Here is a 20,433-nt window from a genome sequence, read left to right on the forward strand (position 1 = left end):
GCTGGTTGAGGAACAGATGAGGGGTTTTAAATGAAGATACAGGTAGTGGGTTAAAACTCAGTTACTGCTAGTTTTACTACGCAGAGGAGAAGCAGTCAAGACTGTCAGGTTTGTGAATAACAAGACGGGAAAAAAGACAAAGCAGGCGGTTTAAAAAGGAGATTATTTCACAAACTAGAGGAAGGATGAGGAATGAACAGAATAGTTTCAGGCCTCCTATAATGTATTACTAAATCACATGCACCTTACAACTTCCTATAAAAATGCTAATAGGAATGGTGCTGGACCACCCTGGGGCAGTTCTAGGAAGATGAGACAATTACCTTTACATTAGTCCTGATAGGAAGCCCTCCTGTCCCTCTTCTCTCAAGGTGAGGGAGACTAATGACTTGGATGGCATTGCTATATTAGTCCAGCGTCGCAGTGTCTTGGAGACGCGGCTTGCCAGGGATGGGTGGTCCCTCTCCAGTCAGACTGCGAGGTGATTGGCGATGATGAATAACCATGGTCGGGGAGCACACAGTGTGTCTATTGTGACAACTGAACCACCGCTGTCACGTTACATTACCGGCTCAGTGGCATCGTATCATCACATCAAATTAGCCTTAATGAACACTAACGAGTCGACAGAGATAATCAAACTTTTATTAAATGACTTCATCTTTTGTACATGCATAATGTAGAGAGAGAAAGAGGTGTGTCCCTTACAGAAAAAACATGTCACATGATCATGTGAAGTTCATGTGATAACATGTGACATGTAAAACGTGATAACATGATATTATGTGAAATAAATGTGACAACGTGACACCATTAAACTACACTTGACACCATTTGAGTAAATGTGGGGATGGGGATGCAAAACTTTAACATGTGATAGCTTGAAACTACATGTGACAACATTTGAGCTAGACAAAAACCTTCAGGGGACCATGACACAACATACCAAGAATGCCCTAAAAACGTCCTGGAGAATATCCTTTCCTTGAAACAAACCGGGAACTAGATAAAACCTCCAGGGGACCACGACACAACATCCCAAGAACGTCCCAACAAGGTCCTTTGGGGTCATCCCTGGAACAAAACTGGAACTAGACAAAAACCTCCAGGGGACCACGACACAACATCCCAAGAAAGTCATTGAGGAACATGTTAGGATGTTTGTAAGATGTTCTCAAGACCTTTGCTTTACCATTCATCAGGACGTAACGTGATGATAAGTAAAGTAATTACATGGTATGGAGGTTTTAAAGTAAGTGGTAAGCTGTTCCGCTAAAATAGTTCAAACATATTTAATCAATGTCATTATGATTACATTAGACATGATCACTTAGTAGTTAAGTACTGACTTTTCAATATGACCCCACCTGGGATTTGAACTAACAACCTCTGGATTTGGGGTAAACTGATCTTTCTGCTGCGCCACAAACTCTGTAGCATTCCTCTACACCTCTACACTTACCAAAATAGTGGCGTCTACACTGCTATTTTAGTTAGCAGTTAATCTGACTATTCTCTCATCATTTAATTAATTAACTTATTTCAGCAATTTGAGGATTTTCTGTACAGTTGTCTAATGTTTGTGAGGCATATTATTCTGTTTTAACATTACTCCTGAATCACTCCGATAAATATGTACTTTTAACAAAGCTGAGATTTACTTTGAAGTCCAAAGTGTAGGAATATGTCAGAATGCCATGAACAAAGAGGTTGTGAGTTGAAATCCTAGGTGAGGACATGTGGAGTAATAATTACTGTGTAAACAAACATAAACAACGTAATCATGCATGTCAAAGTGTGCCAAATATGTAAGTTGAAAACATGATGTTAAAAGCACTGTTTGTGTGTTCTAACAACTCTGTTTTATTTGCAGGGCATCACCTGTGAAATCTCAAGTGAAAAATATCCCCCAAAAGATTCACATTTGATTCAAATGTGAAAGGTTATGTGAAACTTCACATGTGAAACATCATTACGTTGAAGTGTTCCAAAAACACATTGTTTCACGTGTTTTTTCCTGTAAGGGCTATGTGTGTGTGTGTGTGTGTGTGTGTGTGTGTGTGTGTGTGTCTACCGGTAAGAGGGGTTTCTATATCAAGATGTACCCCAGTAAAGTCTAAAAACCTGTGGGCTTTACAGAATACATGATGCAAACAGCCACACATTTGTTTCAGCACAAAAATGGGCCCCTGTATGTAATGCAAAGATCTAAATACGCCCGGGTTAAAGTAATTGAACTTCTCACAGCCACATCACTGTCTTGAGAAATCAAGAAGAGATGCATTTCAAAAAGTATGTTCCTTCAGTTGATTTGGTTATCATACAACAAAATGCACTGCAGTAGCGTACTCTATAAATCTTGCTCACTATATACCAAGAGCAGCTACATCTATCAATATTGCAAACAATTATAGTTGTAAACGCTTGAGCTACAGATGAAAAATGCATTTCAAAAGATTCCACGTGTGTTTCTACTGGGGTGTAACCCCAAGACCTCTCCCCATCAACAATACTATAACATTTCATTTTCAACATTGAAATGGCTATAAAGCATAGAATTAATGAAAACAAGTTTCTTGCTTTTTATGATTTATAATGGGGATATATATATTTGAATGACTTCAGGTTTAAAATATACCACCTGGACTAAAATCAGGGCGTCAATTGGGTTTGGCAGAGTATGGCAGTCATCATATCCTAGCTCAACACCAACAATATAAAATAGGCTACTAAAATCTTTCCAATCCCCATTAAAAGGCAATAGCAGTTTAGCGTATTATGACTGGAGTAAATTTTGCTTGTTTTTGCTGTTCTCTGAATAGCATTTTAGAGTTTTAAATTGTGTAGAAACGCAGTAAATAAAGTGTCAACTTTATCCCCCCACCCATGTCACTGGCATACCCTAGGTTTCGCTGAAACGACCCCACTGATTAAAATGTACCAAGTATAAATCGGAACAAGAGAGTAAAAGCTGCATCGACATGAACAGAAAAAGCACCAGGCTTTTTTTTTTATCCCCTTGGGGAAATGGAACTAATGGATTTTAAAAAAGACGCCCGTAACATGCAAGGCATTATGCCCACTTTGGCTGATGGTAGCAGGGATTTTGTCTTGAATTTGACACAGGCTCCATCACAGAGCCAGTTCTTTCACGTGCAGATGGAGACCAGGTTTTAGTGCTTTGAAGGACAATACGGCCTCTGGGCTGACAATGCATTTACACTGTAATAATGCAGATAAACAGAAGCACAGAGAGCCGGTTGCACATAATCTACGCAAGTACTGTATACCTTGGTCGACAGATCATTAGAGTCAAAATGTCCAAGAACTATTTTAGTTCCTAACACAAACAAAGCATCCCTCATGTGCTCGGTGATGCACCACGTACATTCAATTTCCTTTTTAAGATTCATCAAAAAGAACAACAAATCTAAATTGCCTATGTACAAGAGATTTACATTAAATATACCATCACAGAACCTCATTTAGACACCCCATGGGATCTAAATAGGACTAGACCTTTCGGTGGCTTCAGTTTCCCCTCAGAACTGAATAAAAGCATCCTTAGGGAGGACGCTTAAGACACAAAGGCTCTAGAAGCTACTTTTAAATGTCCTCTTCCACCCAGCGACAACAACAGAGACACCACCGACACAGAGAACGGACATGCTGCTGCTGGACTTGGAACGAGGGTGGAAAGGGAAGGGTGGGTGAGAGCAGGGGGTGTAAGGCCTTGAGAGGGGCACTCCGTTGGAGGGGTGGGGGGTGGTTTGTTTTCTTTTTGGAAGTGGGGATCCGTGGCCCGTTGGGTTCTACCTCGTCAGCTGGCCCACCACCTTCAGGAGAGTTTTGTTCTCCTGCTTCAGCTGCTCGTTCTCATCCTCAATGTCATCGAGGTCCTGCAAAACAAAAACAAAGGAGACAGCTCCACTTCAGCTTGATCGAAAGGAAGTCATATACCATCATTATGCAAGATCTGCCTTATTTTTACCTCAGAGGAGTTAGCGTGTCAGTTTAGAGAAAGATGAGAGTGAGAGGTGGAACGAAGAGTTTCACCTCCCGGGTCTCCCTTCAGCAGAATTGCCTTGATAATAACGAATTAAACTTGAACAGCTCCAATTAGGCACAAATGAGGAGCCCTGTTGCCACGACGCCCTCTCATCAAAGCGCTGATCTAAAAGTGACACTTCTCATTTTCGGCTTCCTCCATCACTGGCGGCAGTGACAGGCGACCGTCAGGATTAGCTAAGCCGCACTTGTCGGAAACTTAAAAAGCGAGATAGTCTGCGAATCAAACACTGGAGGTCACAGAGCCACAGACATGGTGTGGCTACAGAACAGCTCACTGTCTGAGCTCTGACAAGGGGAGAAAAGCCGTCTCATTTCGCATCAGACGGCTGCTAGATTCACTCGATAGCCATGACATCGTTTTTCTGGCCTCCGGCATACCACTTGAACCTTTTTAAGTTACAACCGACTAATAACTTTATTCACATTTCATTGAATCTCCCAACATAGATTATATCTACATGTACTTGCAACCTGCTTGAGCCTGTATTCTATGTAGCCAATACCCAGAGTCAGATGTTCTCCGGGGTCATATTGTCTGCCAGCACCTCAGCCTTATCCAAGCCTTCCCTACAAAACAAACTTTGCTAGTGAGTCACAGTTCAATCTTCAAGCGCCGCGAGAAAGAGACGCCACACTGGATCTGTTCCTTATCTCCTGCCTTCCCATCAGGCCTTGCAGTAACCTCTCCGAGGGACATTTCTGATCACTATCGCCCCGGCGAGTGTTCCCACAGGGAGACTTCCTCTTATGAGGTCCTGTTCATGTGATGCTATCAGGGCTCTCTGATCCAACAGTTATATGGCCTCCTCCACATGGCGAGATGGCTCATAGGCTGCAGACTGCAGTGGCTATCTTAACGAACAAATGTGATGATAATAAAGATAGTCAGGCATAGAGGACCCTTGCAAGTTCCTGAAATGTGCAAAATCAACACTGACCAGCAACTGTATTTGTTGGCAGGGGAGACACAGTGCTTGTTTGCATTGGAATGCCTCATCGAGGAGGGCTGCAAACTCTCTTTTGGAATATTTCAGAGATGAAAGGCTTTTGGGAAACCCAGCAGGAGGCCAAAAACATTGCCAAAACCTGTGACCCAGATAACGGGAGCAGGGGTCATGCGATGGGGAGATTTTGTTGATGGTCTCAGAGCGCTGGGAACACTGGAATACTGGCCCAAGACTGTAGACTCAGGAAACAGAAACTCTGACCTCTGATGAAACCAACAGCAAAGAGACCCGCTGTTGATGTTGCTTCTCAATATTCAATGCCAGGAGCTAGACAATGATCTATGAAACCTTCAAAGTGAGTGAATGCCATCTACTTTAGAAAAATACAAAATAACAACATCGGGGGAAATGCTGAGGAATTTGTGTTTCTGAGGACCCCAGAATTTGCCTCTCTGCATATTGTGGGTCTACAGTAGGTATGGAGACAGGTGGTGGGGTATTTGCCTCTCTGTATACAGTGTGGGTCTACAGTAGGTATGGAGACAGGTGGTGGGGTATTTGCCTCTCTGTATACAGTGTGGGTCTACAGTAGGTATGGAGACAGGGGGTGGGGTATTTGCCTCTGTATACAGTGTGGGTCTACAGTAGGTATGAAGACAGGGGGTGGGGTATTTGCCTCTCTGTATACAGTGTGGGTCTACAGTAGGTATGGAGACAGGGGGTGGGGTATTTGCCTCTCTGTATACAGTGTGGGTCTACAGTAGGTATGGAGACAGGTGGTGGGGGTTTTGCCTCTCTGTATACAGTGTGGGTCTACAGTAGGTATGAAGACAGGGGGTGGGGGTTTTGCCTCTCTGTATACAGTGTGGGTCTATAGTAGGTATGGAGACAGGGGGTGGGGGTTTTGCCTCTCTGTATACAGTGTGGGTCTATAGTAAGTATGAAGACAGGGGGTGGGGGTTTTGCCTCTCTGTATACAGTGTGGGTCTATAGTAAGTATGAAGACAGGGGGTGGGGGTTTTCCCTCTCTGTATACAGTGTGGGTCTACAGTAGGTATGGAGACAGGGTGTGGGGGTTGTGCCTCTCTGTATACAGTGTGGGTCTACAGTAGGTATGGAGACAGGGGGTGGGGTATTTGCCTCTCTGTATACAGTGTGGGTCTACAGTAGGTATGGAGACAGGGGGTGGGGTATTTGCCTCTGTATACAGTGTGGGTCTACAGTAGGTATGGAGACAGGGGGTGGGGTATTTGCCTCTGTATACAGTGTGGGTCTATAGTAAGTATGGAGACAGGGGGTGGGGTATTTGCCTCTGTATACAGTGTGGGTCTACAGTAGGTATGGAGACAGGGGGTGGGGGTATTTGCCTCTCTGTATACAGTGTGGGTCTACAGTAGGTATGAAGACAGGGGGTGGGGTATTTGCCTGTAGGCTGTCACAGATCTGACTCCCTGGTGCCAAGGAGAGGTAATATAATTGGTCTCGGGAGAAAGAGGCACATGAGACACAGCTGTCTCTTTAAATTCAGAGTCTTCGGATTTAGCCTAATGCATGGACTACTAAATGGTTACATAGCATTCAGGAGCGAATAGGAGTGGAGATTTAGTAACTCTTGACTAATGACGAACTAATTACAGGCTGATAACCCTAGTGGTTATAAGTCACGTTACATCAAGGGATGATTGAAATCAGACTTGTACTCCACACTAGAAGGGTTTCTCTTAACCACAGTGTGTAGGATGTTGATTGGCATAAGGACTCTTGACATATAGCAGGGGCCTAGTGTTTTCTTAAGACTAGATCCAATAGACTGTCAGGGAAGGGAAAATGTCATGTTTTGAAAAGAGCAGCTGTTTTAAGTTAGGCGGCACACAGCGAAACTCAAACGTTGTTTCTCCAAACTGCCAAGGGGTGCAGGGGAGTGGAACTGAAAAGCTCTGCACCTTGAACAGGTCTGCATATCGTTTACTTCAGGCTCTGCAGACCAAAACCGGATGGGGTTACGAACCGTGCGGTTGACAATGAGTTTAAAATGTTGATAAAATACCAAATCAGATCCAGTTCAGAGGTTGGGGTACGGAAGATAAATAGAGCGAGAGAGAACATGAGAAAATCACTTTTTTGGGGGGTGCCTGTGCGAGTGTTAATCCTTGCAAGCGCTGGATAATTGTAATCTTCTGCTTATCCGAGAAGCAGCTTTACAATATCAAGCTGATTGCCTGCAGATAGCGACGTGGTAATTTGGCAATCGGTTCTATTTAGTCCTCGGCTTCACTCAACACAGCTGTGTGAGACTGAATATCTCCAAGTTTCCTCTGCAGTGCACAGTTACTAAAAATGACAAGCTTTCAACTGACAAATAAGAGAAACTATAATAAGATTCACATAGAAATGGGTGTTATAGATCAGTCACTCATTGAAAGCAAGTCTAAGAAGTGGTAGATCTGTTCAATGTGTGCTATTTATATGCTTCCCTTACATTACATTTTTTACTTTTAGTTTTGTACACCAGCTTTAAACAACTGAAAATACAATATTTTGGGTTATGGAAAATATATTTCCCAACAGCTTAAATGGTGCAATGATTCTCTACACTATACTTGCCAGTTGTCACATAAACTGAAATTAAGCGAACTATTCTAATTTTTGCAACCAGGAAATGGCGGAGCGATTTCTGCTTTGTGCATCTTTAACTGTGGCAGTTAGACGTGGCAAGACAGAGTTGTCCATCAAAGGATTACTGGTAAAAAAAAACACATAGATATACATTACTATACCTGTGTTCAAGACTAGAAGGGCACCATACATATCACACATTATAATTTAAGGAGCATACTATTAATTACTAATAATTGTGAAAGTATATGTATTCAAAATACCTGTAAATGACTTTAACTAACAGTGCCTTAGTGGCTGCCCACCCTAGCCCACCTCTACCCCCTCAACCCTGGGCGACCGTCTCCAAAACTCCCCACCCTAGCCCACCTCTACCCCCTCAACCCTGGGCGACCGTCTCCAAAACTCCCCAGCCTAGCCAACCTCTACCCTCCCAACCCTGGTGTGACCCCCCCAACACTCTAGCCCACCTCTACCCTCTCAACCCTGAATGACTGTCTCCGACACCCCCCAGCCTTGCCCAACTCTACCTTCTCAACCCTGAATGACTGTCTCCGACACCCCCCAGCCTTGCCCAACTCTACCTTCTCAACCCTGGGCGAACCCTCTCCAATACTCACTCTATTCAGCAAGTCAATCTCCTCCTTCAGCTTTCCAATTAGGTCGTCTTTATCCTGGTGGGCTTTCAGCAGCTGCCCGTTCTCCTGCCTCTGTCTGGCCAGCTCCTGAGGAAGAAGGGACAAAGAGCTCTTTAACGTTAGAACACATACAGCAGCACGTTGGTACGGTCCACACACACACACACACACACACACACACACACACACACACACACACACACACACACACACACACACACACACACACACACACACACACACACACACACACACACACACACACACAGAGAGACAGAACAAATATAGACGCCTCAGCCATGTGGACATATGGTCATGCTTCACGTTGATCTTTACGCTGCTAAATGAAGGCTCGCCAGGAATCTGCCTCTCCAACTTATCTGTAGTAAAAACAAAGTTAAGTGTGAACTGGTTTCCATGGAAACCCATATAGCAACGAGAAAACATCAAACATAATGAATATAGCATGACGTCCATACCGTGGCAACAATAAACCTTCAGGATGCGGAAGACAAATGTTATTTTATGGAGGGTTACCCGAGTTACATGGGTAACTGAAGGTTCAAAGTAATACTTTCATTATCATGATGAATGACACTACAATGCGATACTCAAAGCAATCAAGGACACTGCACATTTGTCAATGTTGTATAAAGCTATGAAATCTACTGCATTTAAACAACAAGCCTGAGACCAGCGACAGAACTTGCTGAAATCAATACAAAACTAAAGTGCACCGACTGCTCTCTTGAACTCGCCAGTGATGTGCAAACTCTTAATTTTACAGGCGTCGTGGCAAGTGAAAGCAGTAGATTTTCTTTTATAAATGGACTGGACCGGGGTGACATTTGAGAATCTAAAAAGTGATTGAGAGGGAGTACAGAGTGTTTCATAAGAACAGGCTGTTGGGGAAGAGAGAACTCCCACTCTTCCTAACTCTAGTAAAATACATTCTCTGACTGAACACAGAGGAGTTATTGCCGCCAGGATTATAGGAAGGGCTACATCTGACTGAAGACGAACAGCGAGGCCAGACTGGGCAGCCGCTCAAACGATTCCGAGAGGAATTCATCTTTTACAAATAAATCCTCAAGATTTATCAGGATGCTGATAGCCGCTTTAAAAACAATTATAGGTCACCTCTCCCCAGGCCCTGTGCTGCTATCAAAGTATCTCTGCCCCTGTGACGGAGACAGACAATACAGGGCTTTCAGGAAATGTGAGATGGATATAGAAAGAGAAATCGCAGTAGACCGGAAGGATATCAAATACCAACAATGAAATGTCAAATGTGCCAAGAAGCATAACAGTCATTCTGAAGTAACCAACTAAAATATGTCGTATTTTAATATTTCAAACATCAGTCACATTATAAACATTAAGCATCTCCAATCCAAAAATTAAATCTAGAATCGGCTTCCTATTTTGCAACAAATCATCCTTCACTCATGCTGCCAAACATACCCTCGTAAAACTGTCCTAGCGATCCTTTACTTCGGCGATGTCATTTACAAAATAGCCTCCAACACTCTACTCAGCAAATTGGATGCAGTCTATCACAGTGCCATCCGTTTTGTCACCAAAGCCCCATATACTGCCCACCATTGCGACCTGTATGCTCTCGTTGACTGGCCCTCCCTTCATACTCGTCGCCAAACCCACTGGCTCATGGTCATCTACAAGTCTCTGCTAGGTGAAGCCCCGCCTTATCTCAGCTCACTGGTCACCATAGCAGCACCCACCCGTAGCATGCGCTCCAGCAGGTATATCTCACTAGTCACACCCAAAGCCAATTCCTCCTTTGGCCGCCTTTCCTTCCAGTTCTCTGTTGCCAATGACTGGAATGAATTGCAAAAATCACTGAAGCTGGAGACTCACATCTCCCTCACTAGCTTTAAGCACCAGCTGTCAGAGCAGCTCACAGATCACTGCACCTGTACATAGTCCATTTGTAAATAGCCCATCCAACTACCTCGTCCACATACTATATTTATTTAGTTATCTTGCTCCTTTGCACCCCAGTATCTCTACTTGCACATTCATCTTCTGCACATCAATCACTCCAGTGTTTAATTGGTATATTGTAATTACTTCGCCACCATGGCCTATTCATTGCCTTACCTCCCTTATCTTACCTCATTTGCACACACTGTATATAGACTTTTTCTATTGTATTATTGACTGTATGTTTGTTTATTCCATGTGTAACTCTGTGTTGTTGTATGTGTCGAACTGCTTTGCTTTATTCTTGGCCAGGTCGCAGTTGTAAATGAGAACTTGTTCTCAACTAGCCTACCTGGTTAAATAAAGGTGAAATAAAATTAAAATAAATAAAACATTGGATAGTGATGCTGGATAGACCTGCGTTGACATTCAGTTGTCAACTAGATAGGCAGAACTAACGCAGAACCTTCCCCCAGCTATGCTTGCTTGCACTAATCCAATGCGTTCAATGCATGAGGGGGAGTGACCGAGTGCACATTTCTGGCGGAATGGTAGAGCAAGCCTAATTTTGAGTACCTTTTCCAGTTCCTCCATCCTCCTCTCCAGTCCTCCGGGTGCGGCGGCGTTGCCGTGGCGGTTGCGGCGGTGTCGGCAGTTCCCCCCCGCCGCCTCCTCAGAACCAGGACCTCCAGAGCTGCTGCTGCCACAACACACACATCAATACTTCTGACCAACACCAATGTCCATGCTTTCAACACTGACTCATGTCCATAATAGAACTGGGTACGGTACACGTGCACAATGCGCACGCACACACATAGTTTGTGAAGTAAATCCAATAAACAACGTGTAAACCTTTTGAAAGTTCCCTGACATTGAAAAGCATCACATAAAAACTGAAAAGCTGTTGCAGCGTATGACTCAGAGCCTGCTGAACACACAATACAGCTCTAATGGTCAGACTTAAGTGTGAGGAGAACAAGTATTTATACCTTTCTGAAGCTTTTTTACCCTTTATTCCATTAGAACATAAAAGCTGTCAGAGTTCTATCTCGAAGGGCAAAGAATGGATCCTGAATATGAGGCAATTTCAATATGACCATCTTGAATGCTGAGATGTGTAAAGAGCGCCCTGCATAAATCCACTTCATGTCATTAGCAAACAAAGCGTCCCTATTCATTGGCTAGTGAAGAGAGGTGCTACGGGGTCCTTGGTCTGCAGCTAGTGAGGAACATAAACCTCTCTCTCCCCCCCCCTCTCTCTCTCTCTCTCTCTGAGAGAAGACTCCCGAGGGCAGCGATGGGAATATTGGAATTTATTTCCTAGTGGCTTATTTAAAAAAATTACCAACGTGGAAGTCCAGGAATGACTTGCGCTCCTCCTATTTTTACCCATGCGGATTGTGCCCGGTCCAATAACTCTCCCTGGGAATCAAATTATTGGGCAGCCTCTGGGCTTGCCTCATTGCTTGAGAGTGTTGTCTGCATATTTTTCAATGAGGACCACCAAAGAAAAAGTGAAGCTTCTGGAATTGCTACAGAACAGCATAATATTCCATTGTATACCACCTGTAGACATGTGTTCAGGCTGCTACCCACTGAGAATTCAATAGACCAGTTAAGCTAAGAGTGATCCCAGTCTCGTGGAGGAGTACAGTATGTCTGCATTACAGGAAAGTAAACTTCAATACTTTTTAAACGAGGTTGAATACCTACTTATGCTGAGCAGTAAAAAAATATTCAATTTCTGAGACTAAACAATCACAAGCTCCCTAGAGGCAGACCTCTCTCTCCCCTTCCATCTCTTTTTTTAGCCAGGAGGCACCACCACTCATAATAAAAACACTCAGATAATAATGCCGTTTTTTGGGGCTATTTGACATTTACTTCCCCACAGAGATTATTTTCACTCTTTTCAGAACTAAAGAGTGTTGTGCCCATTGCTTTTGATATAAAGTCCTTGAAATGCTCTCCATGGCACTTGCCTACGGCAATTTTTTTTTGCTGAGGGTCTTCGAGGCCACTCTTCCCTTGTAGATGCACGCACGCACACACACACACACACGCTCTCTCTACATCCCTCTGTCTCTAGGGCTTGCAGCATCTGCCAGGCACCCAGTCTAAACAGCCATGTCCTCAGTGCTAATCACCCCATCTGGTCCATTAGCACCCCGCAGAGAGCACACGGGAGACAGGCAGAGGCAATGATCCACTCCTGGAGGTCTCAGTAGGTGGGGGTTGGAGAGGAGAGGCAGAGCCAATAACAGAGTAGTAACCCAATGGCCACACACAACAAGCACTGAGATGCCTGGTGTGGTCTGCTAGCAGAGCCCAGGGGAACAGAGAAGGCCCATCCATCTTAAAGTCATAAACCATCTCCAAAGACTGACAACCAGCGACAGGCTGATCGCTATAATAGCCCATTTCGACCATAACGATAGTGTATTGAGAGAGGATGGTGTGAATGCATTAGCAGCCTGTTGTATTGTTTCGTTGGCGGTCCCAGAGACAGGGTTGTCCAATCTCTCAGCCATCTTGTGGCGCCCACCTGGCAGCCACTCCGCTCCACAACACCTGACCATCCGACAGTGGAGGCCAGCCAATCCCAGGAGGACATCTTTACTGGGCCAGATTGGGAGCGTCAGCCGGTGTGAACTTGGCCGGGATCACACAGAACTTAACAATTTGATGGTGATTGTCCTTATGCAAATAGTGGAAAAGAATGTCCAAATGGTGGTTAGGAATTTAGCAGTGTGGTGTCCAGAAAAACTGAGGTGTCAATGGCCACACCATAAACAACAAATATACTGATTTGGTGTGGATTAATTGGCTCTTGTATGCTCCAATATGTCAATCCTAGTAAGTGTGTGGTATAAAGAGGATGTAAGCTGTAATCAGCAACAACTCTTTCCGACCTTGATTGAACTTCAACCCCTTATCGAGACATCGGATCGGCTTGATATGCCCTCATGTCACGTCAACGTTGCATTGCCTGCAAACGATAGTCTGAACAAAATGTACACGCCTGTTGTTGGCGTACAGTCAACTACTAGAGCAGGGTCCGAAGTTGAGAAATCCTGTACTGGAGGACACCCGGCGAGTTAAGCTGTGTTGTCATTTCTGATGCATTGAAATAAAAAACTGGAACTAGATGTTCTGACAGGCACCGTAAACACAGAGGACATTTTCGATTGTGAAACTTTTAAATCTATTTAAGTACATGCAAGGTAATCTGCTATGGTAATTAATGACCTAAACTGCTGCCTTCTCTTCCTGGTCTTCCAGGTTCTCCGTTTCTTCACTTATCACCACATTTACTCCCACCATACCAGAAACAATAATACGCGCCCTCATTCTCAACAGAAGTAATACGGAAGGTTTCTCACCTCTGGTGGTGGCCACTCCCGGATCTTGGAGTATCCTAGGAAAACAAAGGAGAACCATGTTAGAGGAAGGGGATACTCAGACAACAAAAGGGCCAGGGTTCTTTTGTACAGTATATTACATACTGGTGGGCTATGTCAGGGGGAGGGCCATTTCTAATGGCTAAGAAATACATGAACAAAGGCAAGGGACGTCTATCATACACAGAGGTGGATATGTTTGTTAGGATGAATACTCTATGTGCCTGAGGAAAATTGATGATCTGTAGCTTGAGTTATGAAACTGTTTAGTCAGCATTTTCGTATTCAACACTTGTGTCCAGATTATGAAATGCACCGAGGAGACTCTCTTAAAATAATCAGCTTGAAAAGCTCATCACTGCCTGACACAAAGCCCACCTTTCCTCATTAATCTGCCTTGGGTGCAGACAAACACGCACGCACAGACAGACGTACGCGTACAGACGCACACCTAGGCTCACACACATACAGTGCAGGGGCATGTGGTTGTGTGCAACAGAAACACGACAACAAAATAGCATTGCGTCAACATCAGCAGAGAGTCATCAGGAGTAGCTACTACAGAGAGCCTGTAGGTTGTGTTATAAACCTTCTTGAACCTCTACTGCTGAACTGATATAGATCGCTCCTCTGAATCTAATAGCTCACCTATCACCACACAGCCTCCAGTTGTACCATGCATACAATCAGTTGTGTAACGCGAGGTGCACATATTAATCATTTTTCCCATTCTAGTATAATCTTAGAGTTAAAGGTCCATACATTGGCGATGTCCCCACTGATCCCCTATGGTACAAAAATTGCATAAAATAAATTACATTTTAAAAAGTCAGGACCAGAGATGCATACACACTACGGATGGATGCCCTGAACAGTGAAACTCCTCTGGTGTGCTTGAGGGTCTCTGCCTCTCCTCCACTCGATCAGAGTGGTTTAGTTGGTGCCGGTGGTGGACCTTAGTCCCTACTGTAGCTGTCTCCCTGACAGTAGAACCAGAAAGGCCCCTAAATAAACTCTGGAAGAACTTCAAAAGAATCACACTTACTTAGAGGCTTTAGGGCTTCAAATACGTAAGACGTAGGTTTCTCGCTATAGAGAAATCAGAATCATTTTGTATGGTACAGAACTTCCACAGAGCACTTCAAATGGTTGTCTAAATGCAAATCTGTAAGTGTAGTGTGTAAAGTACTATGTTTTATGAATTGACTACAGTTGTTCCTAGAGGCTCTGGCTTTCTATATCTATCTACTCATGTCCTTGGGCTTCGGGATGATTATGCTTATATCCTGCTCTATGGTGGAAACACTGCTGACAGTTTAATGAAAGAGGCACTGACACAGGGCTTTACTGTCAACTGTTGTTTTTCTACTTGTGTTAGTATGAGAAATACTAAATAATGCATTGTGTGTACACCAGCCACATACAGGTAACTGCCAAAATAAAGGAAACGTCAACATAAATTGTCTTAATAGGGTGTTGGGTCACCGCGAGAACAGCATCAATTCGCCTTGGCAAAGATTCTACAAGTGTCTGGAACTCTATTGGAGGGATGCAACACCATTCTTCCACGGGAAATTCCATCATTTGGTGTTGTTGATGGAAAACATTGTCTCAGGCGCTGCTCCAGAATCTCCCATAAGTGATCAATTGGGTTGAGATCTGGTGACACACACACACCCTGTAAATTCTCTATGCTCCTTTGAGACCCCTCTTTCAAAGTCACTGAGATCTCTTCTAGCCATAGTAGCCAAAATAATGAGCAACTGGGCATTTTTAGACATAACCCTAAGCATGATGGGATGTTAATTGCTTAATTAACTCATGAACCACACCTGTGTGGAAGCACAGCACTTTTTATCCCTCATTTACTTGAGTGTTTCGTTTACTTTGGCAGTTGTCTGTATATTTCCATAGTGATAAGATCAAATCAGATCCAAAAGGTTAGTGAACATAGCAAATGTTTTCCTATAAACCCTGGGATTTATAAACACACGATCAAGAGAGTAGTAGATTACAGCAGCTCTCGCATGTTGTGGTGCACAATGCATTGATCAAATAGATATTTGACTAGATAAAACAAGATGTACTTTATTGTCCATTAGCTTGCAGAGAACGGAATTAATGTTTTCCTGCTCACAACCCAACATGCATGCATACCTGAAAGTGTCTTAATCTGGTGTGTATAAAACACACACATGGTTACACAACCATACTGGCTTAAATGTGAGTGTCTGTCAGCCCTTTTACGGAGCTGTGTGCTGCTCTGCACGACTCCATGAATACCAAGGGAGTCAAGGACTCTGAGGCCTGCCTGGCTGTTCTGTCGAGAGTTGTGTGAGAGAGAAACATGACGCTGCTGCTGCGTGTCACGTTGAAAAAAATAACTTGTTCTCAGATATTCTCCCAGTTTGCATTCATCACATTAACAGTCCACCGTGCGGCAGTTGCTTCCCTTTGTGCTATCTTGCATCCCGGGCTGGGAGTTGCTGAGACAAGGTTAATGAAATTTAAGTGAGGAAACTTCACAGCATTGCATTATGGGGCTGTGGGCTCTATTTATCTTGCTTAACAGCCTCTGCTGCGGCCCTAAGAGACACTATCACAGAGAACAGACAGGCCTCAGAAAAGCAAAGAGCATCGGAAACAACACTATGAATGAGCTGTATTCATGTTACACTCCCAGCTCTTATGTTTAAAGTTTTTTTGGTTTCAAGTTCTATTGATAACACTCATATAGAAGTCAATACAAACAGAAATCCATGAGCATACAACATATTAATGGATAACAGCAACAAAATAAACAAGATCAATGTCTTGTGGTCTTAAAGTGACTCATTAATCAATGAGCAGACATATGGGATTGGTTTTGTCATGTACCTTTCTGTTCTAGACTTTGGTATAGTCCGTTCGTTTTGGCTGCGGCTGTTCCTGCTTCCGGTCAGGGGGTAGCCAGTCTCTGAATTTAGACTTTAGGAGGCTGACAGCTAAGTCAGTGCAGAGTTGTGTCTTTCATGAAGCCACGGTAGGTACAGTTGGCGTTCTTTTGATTTCATAGGTATACATATGATGGAAGAAAGATATGTACAACAGGATCTTAACAATAGAAAACAATCAAACTGAAACCATTTATATATACTGTGCACATGCCGGCACCGGTGATAGTGGGAGTAGGGGTATGCAGATGTCGGTGGGCGTCTATTTTAATAAATCCATTGAATATACACCATCACAAAGAAATCTATGATGATTTGGTTTAGGCAGGTGCTCAGAACCATAAGACTAATAAAATGCATTTTCAAAGGAATGAAATAGCATATTTACTGTAACATAATAAAATATCAATAATATTTTCCCACAACTTGAGTGTCACGGTAGCGCATGGAAACGCTGCCATGTAACAAAAAAGTTTTATTTTGAAACGGAGCCCATGCCCTCATTTTTCAGAGTTTGTAAGTGATTGTATGTTAGAAACCTTAGAATCTGCTCTTTCCAATAATGTAAAGATGGATGAACCTCCGTAGGATGATTTGAAAAAGTCACTGTTTTATCCATGTTTCATATTTTTTCCTACCCTCACTCTGCTTTGTTAGATATCATGCACATTGATATCTTGCTCACAAACGTCCTCGCCAACTGCCTTTTTAATAGTAGGCAGCAGATAGTTATCCACAGTAAATAGGACTAATTGTAGGATAGGGCAGCTCAGACCCCGAAGTCACTTAACAACCGTATGCAAGAATCTCCTCTGTGTTGTCTTAGGAATTCAGCATTCTCAGTTTTATTTCTCCAACCCCCATTGTCTCACCTCTGAGAAGCAGAGGTCACATCATATAGATCTGATACCTGATTGGAGTTTAACTTTACAGTAATACTATTGGCCAACTCAGATTTTGAATCCAAACAACTCAGATGCTTAAAAAAAGAGTCTAAGATTCATTGTTCTTTATCTTTTTTCTTCCTGACCTGCTGTAGTGAGATACCCCATAGATTTCTGGGGCATGGCCTTTCAGTCTATGATTTCTCTCCTTCTCTCTCTGATCAGGTATAGAATAGTGATTTGTTCATGTCAGTATTGCCTTGTAACTTCAGCTTTATGCCTTGTATGTGAATCCATTCATTTTCCAAAGATGTTCCATTCTCAGACATTTCTTGATTGCCTATTACTGTAACTCAACTATAGTGTTCTTTCATATTGCTAATTATCTTTATGGAGTCAGATAAACATTTTAATAGGCTAAATACTTAGTCTTATTACGAGTTGCACTTGAGGTATTTATAATATCATCTACACTGTACAAATATCTACACTGTCAACTATTACTTCCCACTACAGTAGCAAAACATGTCAACAAGATATTGTAGCCTATAGCTTTGTGTGACTCCAGGAAAAGAGGAATAGTGCCGTGGCAATGCTCTCCCTCTCATAAATCACATGCACATTGTTTAAAAAGGAATTTATGGGTGTTTGCGATGTGAAAGCCTTTGGCGCTTCACAGCCCATTAACATTTCAGAAATCCCAGAAGGCATGCTTAATAAAAGTTCACATTAAAAGGCGACTTGTAGTTTAAGTTTGACACGTATGTATATTTACCCATAATTTCTTAGGTAAATATAAGGACCTTTAAAAATGTACCTGTTAAATGTCAATACAAAAATATGAAATGGCACATTCCTGTGTGCGTTCCCTCAGGCTAAATGCTAAAGCATTTCTGTGACAATAGACAAGTCCAGCTCAAGGACAGAACTACAATAATGTAAATGGAGAGAATAAATGCATTAAAAGGAATTCAGTGAAGCTTTGTAATTGACAGGTTTGATGTCTGACAAAAATATAAATGTTCATGATTTATTGTGTGCCAAAGCCGGTAAGATAAAGGGCAATGTTTTATACTGAGGTGTTGGCGGGACTATTAAACATATTACTGCATTAAAGACTACCTCGCCAAAGAAATCAATGTACAGGCTTTGTTACAGACAATACCTTTCATGGTAAAGGTGGCAGCATTTCGAGTCAGTCAGTCTTTGTCGGTCTTCCCATCTATGCATGGCCAAATATATAATTCATGACAATGTTCTCCCACTCATAAATCACATGCACATTTTTTTTTTTTTTAAAGAAGGAATTTATGGGTTCGCAATCTGACAGCCTTTGTGCGCTAGACAGCCCATTAGAATGTCTGAAATCCCAGAAGGCATGCCTAATAAAAGTTCCACAATAGGCCTACTTTTGCGTTCCAGCATCCTCCATCTATGTCTCCTTGCAAGGCTGCTAAATATCCCTATCTGTTACTCTGGAGGCTCTCGGTCATATTAGGAGTCCACGATTGACATTTCAAAAGGTGAAGCCGAAGAATTCAACTGGAAAAATGAGAAGACTACAGCCAATGACCTATTTTAGCTGGCAGCAGTCTTGTAAAGGATAAATATTAATCTGGTTAACCTGATTTACAGACTTGTAATCTTGATCAACCAAGGTGATACCCTCTGAAAATATTGTCTCAGGCTATACAACCAAACTTCTGAACAGCTTAAAGAACATTACATCTAAGCAGGGAAGCTTCAGTTAATGCATTTGAAAACTGTTTAGGCAGGGAGGAGAAAGTGCCTGCCTTAAAGAAAAGATTCTCAAGCTTTGCTGGACTGACAGGTGCAAATAAAAAATGGAAATGAGGGTTGTTAAGGTGTTGGATACCACAATGGGGTGTGTGTAGGGGGGGTGTATGTGTCTTATTCATGTAGTTATGCTCTAGAAGGGTTTGCTTTAAAATAATTTGCACATACAGTACCACAATCAAAACATAATTGTTTTGCAAAACCATATACTGTAGCTACATGTGTATATATTTAAATGTAGTATACAACACCTGCTCTTTCCATGACAGACTGACCAGTTGAATCCAGGTGATAGGTATGATCCCTTATTGATGTCACTTGTTAAATCCACTTCAAATCAGTGTAGATGAAGGGGAGGAGACACGTTAAAGAAGGATTTGTTTTACCCATTTTTCTCTCCAATTTCGTAATATCCAATTGGAAGTTACAGTCGAGGCGAAGGTCGAGAGCCATGTGTCCTCTGAAACACAACCCAACCAAGCCGCACTGCTTCTTGACACAATGCCCACTTAACCCGGAAGCCTGGCGACTGTGTCAGCGTGCATGCGCCCGGCCCGCCACAGGAGTCACTAGAGCGCGATGGGACAAGGACATCCCGGCCGGCCAAACCCTCCCTTAACCCAGACGACGCTGGGCCAATTGTGTGTCGCTTTATGGGTCTCCCGGTCGCGACCGGCTGCAACAGAGCCCGGGATTGAACCCGGATCTGCACAACTGTGCCACTCGGGAGTCCCCCCCCAAAAAAATGTAAGCCTTGAGACAATTGAGACATGGATTGTGTATGTGTGCCATTCAGAGGGTGAATGGGCAAGACAAAATATTTAAGTGCCTTTGAACGGGGTATGGTACTGTAGTAAATGCCAGGCGCACCGGTTTGTGTCAAGAACTGCAACGTTGCAGGGTTTTTCACAATCAACAGTATCCCATGTGTATCAAGAATGATCCATCCCAACAAGGACATCCAGCCAACTTGACAACTGTGGGAAGCATTGGAGTCAACTTGGGCCAGCATCCCTGTGGAATGCTTTCGACACCTTGTAGAGTATATTCTCAGTTCAAGATGGCGGCGCAGTAGGACGTGTATATCTGTCTTTGTCTTATCCCGTGTCTTATCCCTTGTAAATAACCAGTCTTTTTTCGTATATATCTTAAGCTCACTTCTATCTACGAACTAAATCTACTTTCCTGCAACCTGCCTC

At 43.1% G+C, this 20,433-nt stretch overlaps 1 protein-coding gene across 2 annotated transcripts in view; it reads right to left on the reverse strand.

Annotated features, from left to right (window-relative positions):
- Positions 1–631: 631 nt before the first annotated feature.
- LOC139533942 (PRKC apoptosis WT1 regulator protein-like) overlaps positions 632–20,433 on the reverse strand; it is a 75,300-nt gene continuing 55,498 nt past the window's right edge. Inside the window, exons 4-7 of one of the 2 annotated variants that reach the window (XM_071332472.1) lie at positions 13,603–13,637; positions 10,793–10,916; positions 8,255–8,359; positions 632–3,899 (exon numbers count right to left, since the gene is read on the reverse strand). In XM_071332472.1, coding sequence (XP_071188573.1) covers positions 3,813–3,899; positions 8,255–8,359; positions 10,793–10,916; positions 13,603–13,637 — 351 coding nt within the window. In that variant the 3' untranslated portion in view covers positions 632–3,812. The remainder of the gene's footprint in view (positions 3,900–8,254; positions 8,360–10,792; positions 10,917–13,602; positions 13,638–20,433) is intronic. The other variant, XM_071332473.1, reaches the window with a different exon arrangement.

The sequence above is a fragment of the Salvelinus alpinus genome, chromosome 11 (assembly GCF_045679555.1).
Source record: "Salvelinus alpinus chromosome 11, SLU_Salpinus.1, whole genome shotgun sequence".
NCBI classification, from domain to species: domain Eukaryota; kingdom Metazoa; phylum Chordata; class Actinopteri; order Salmoniformes; family Salmonidae; genus Salvelinus; species Salvelinus alpinus.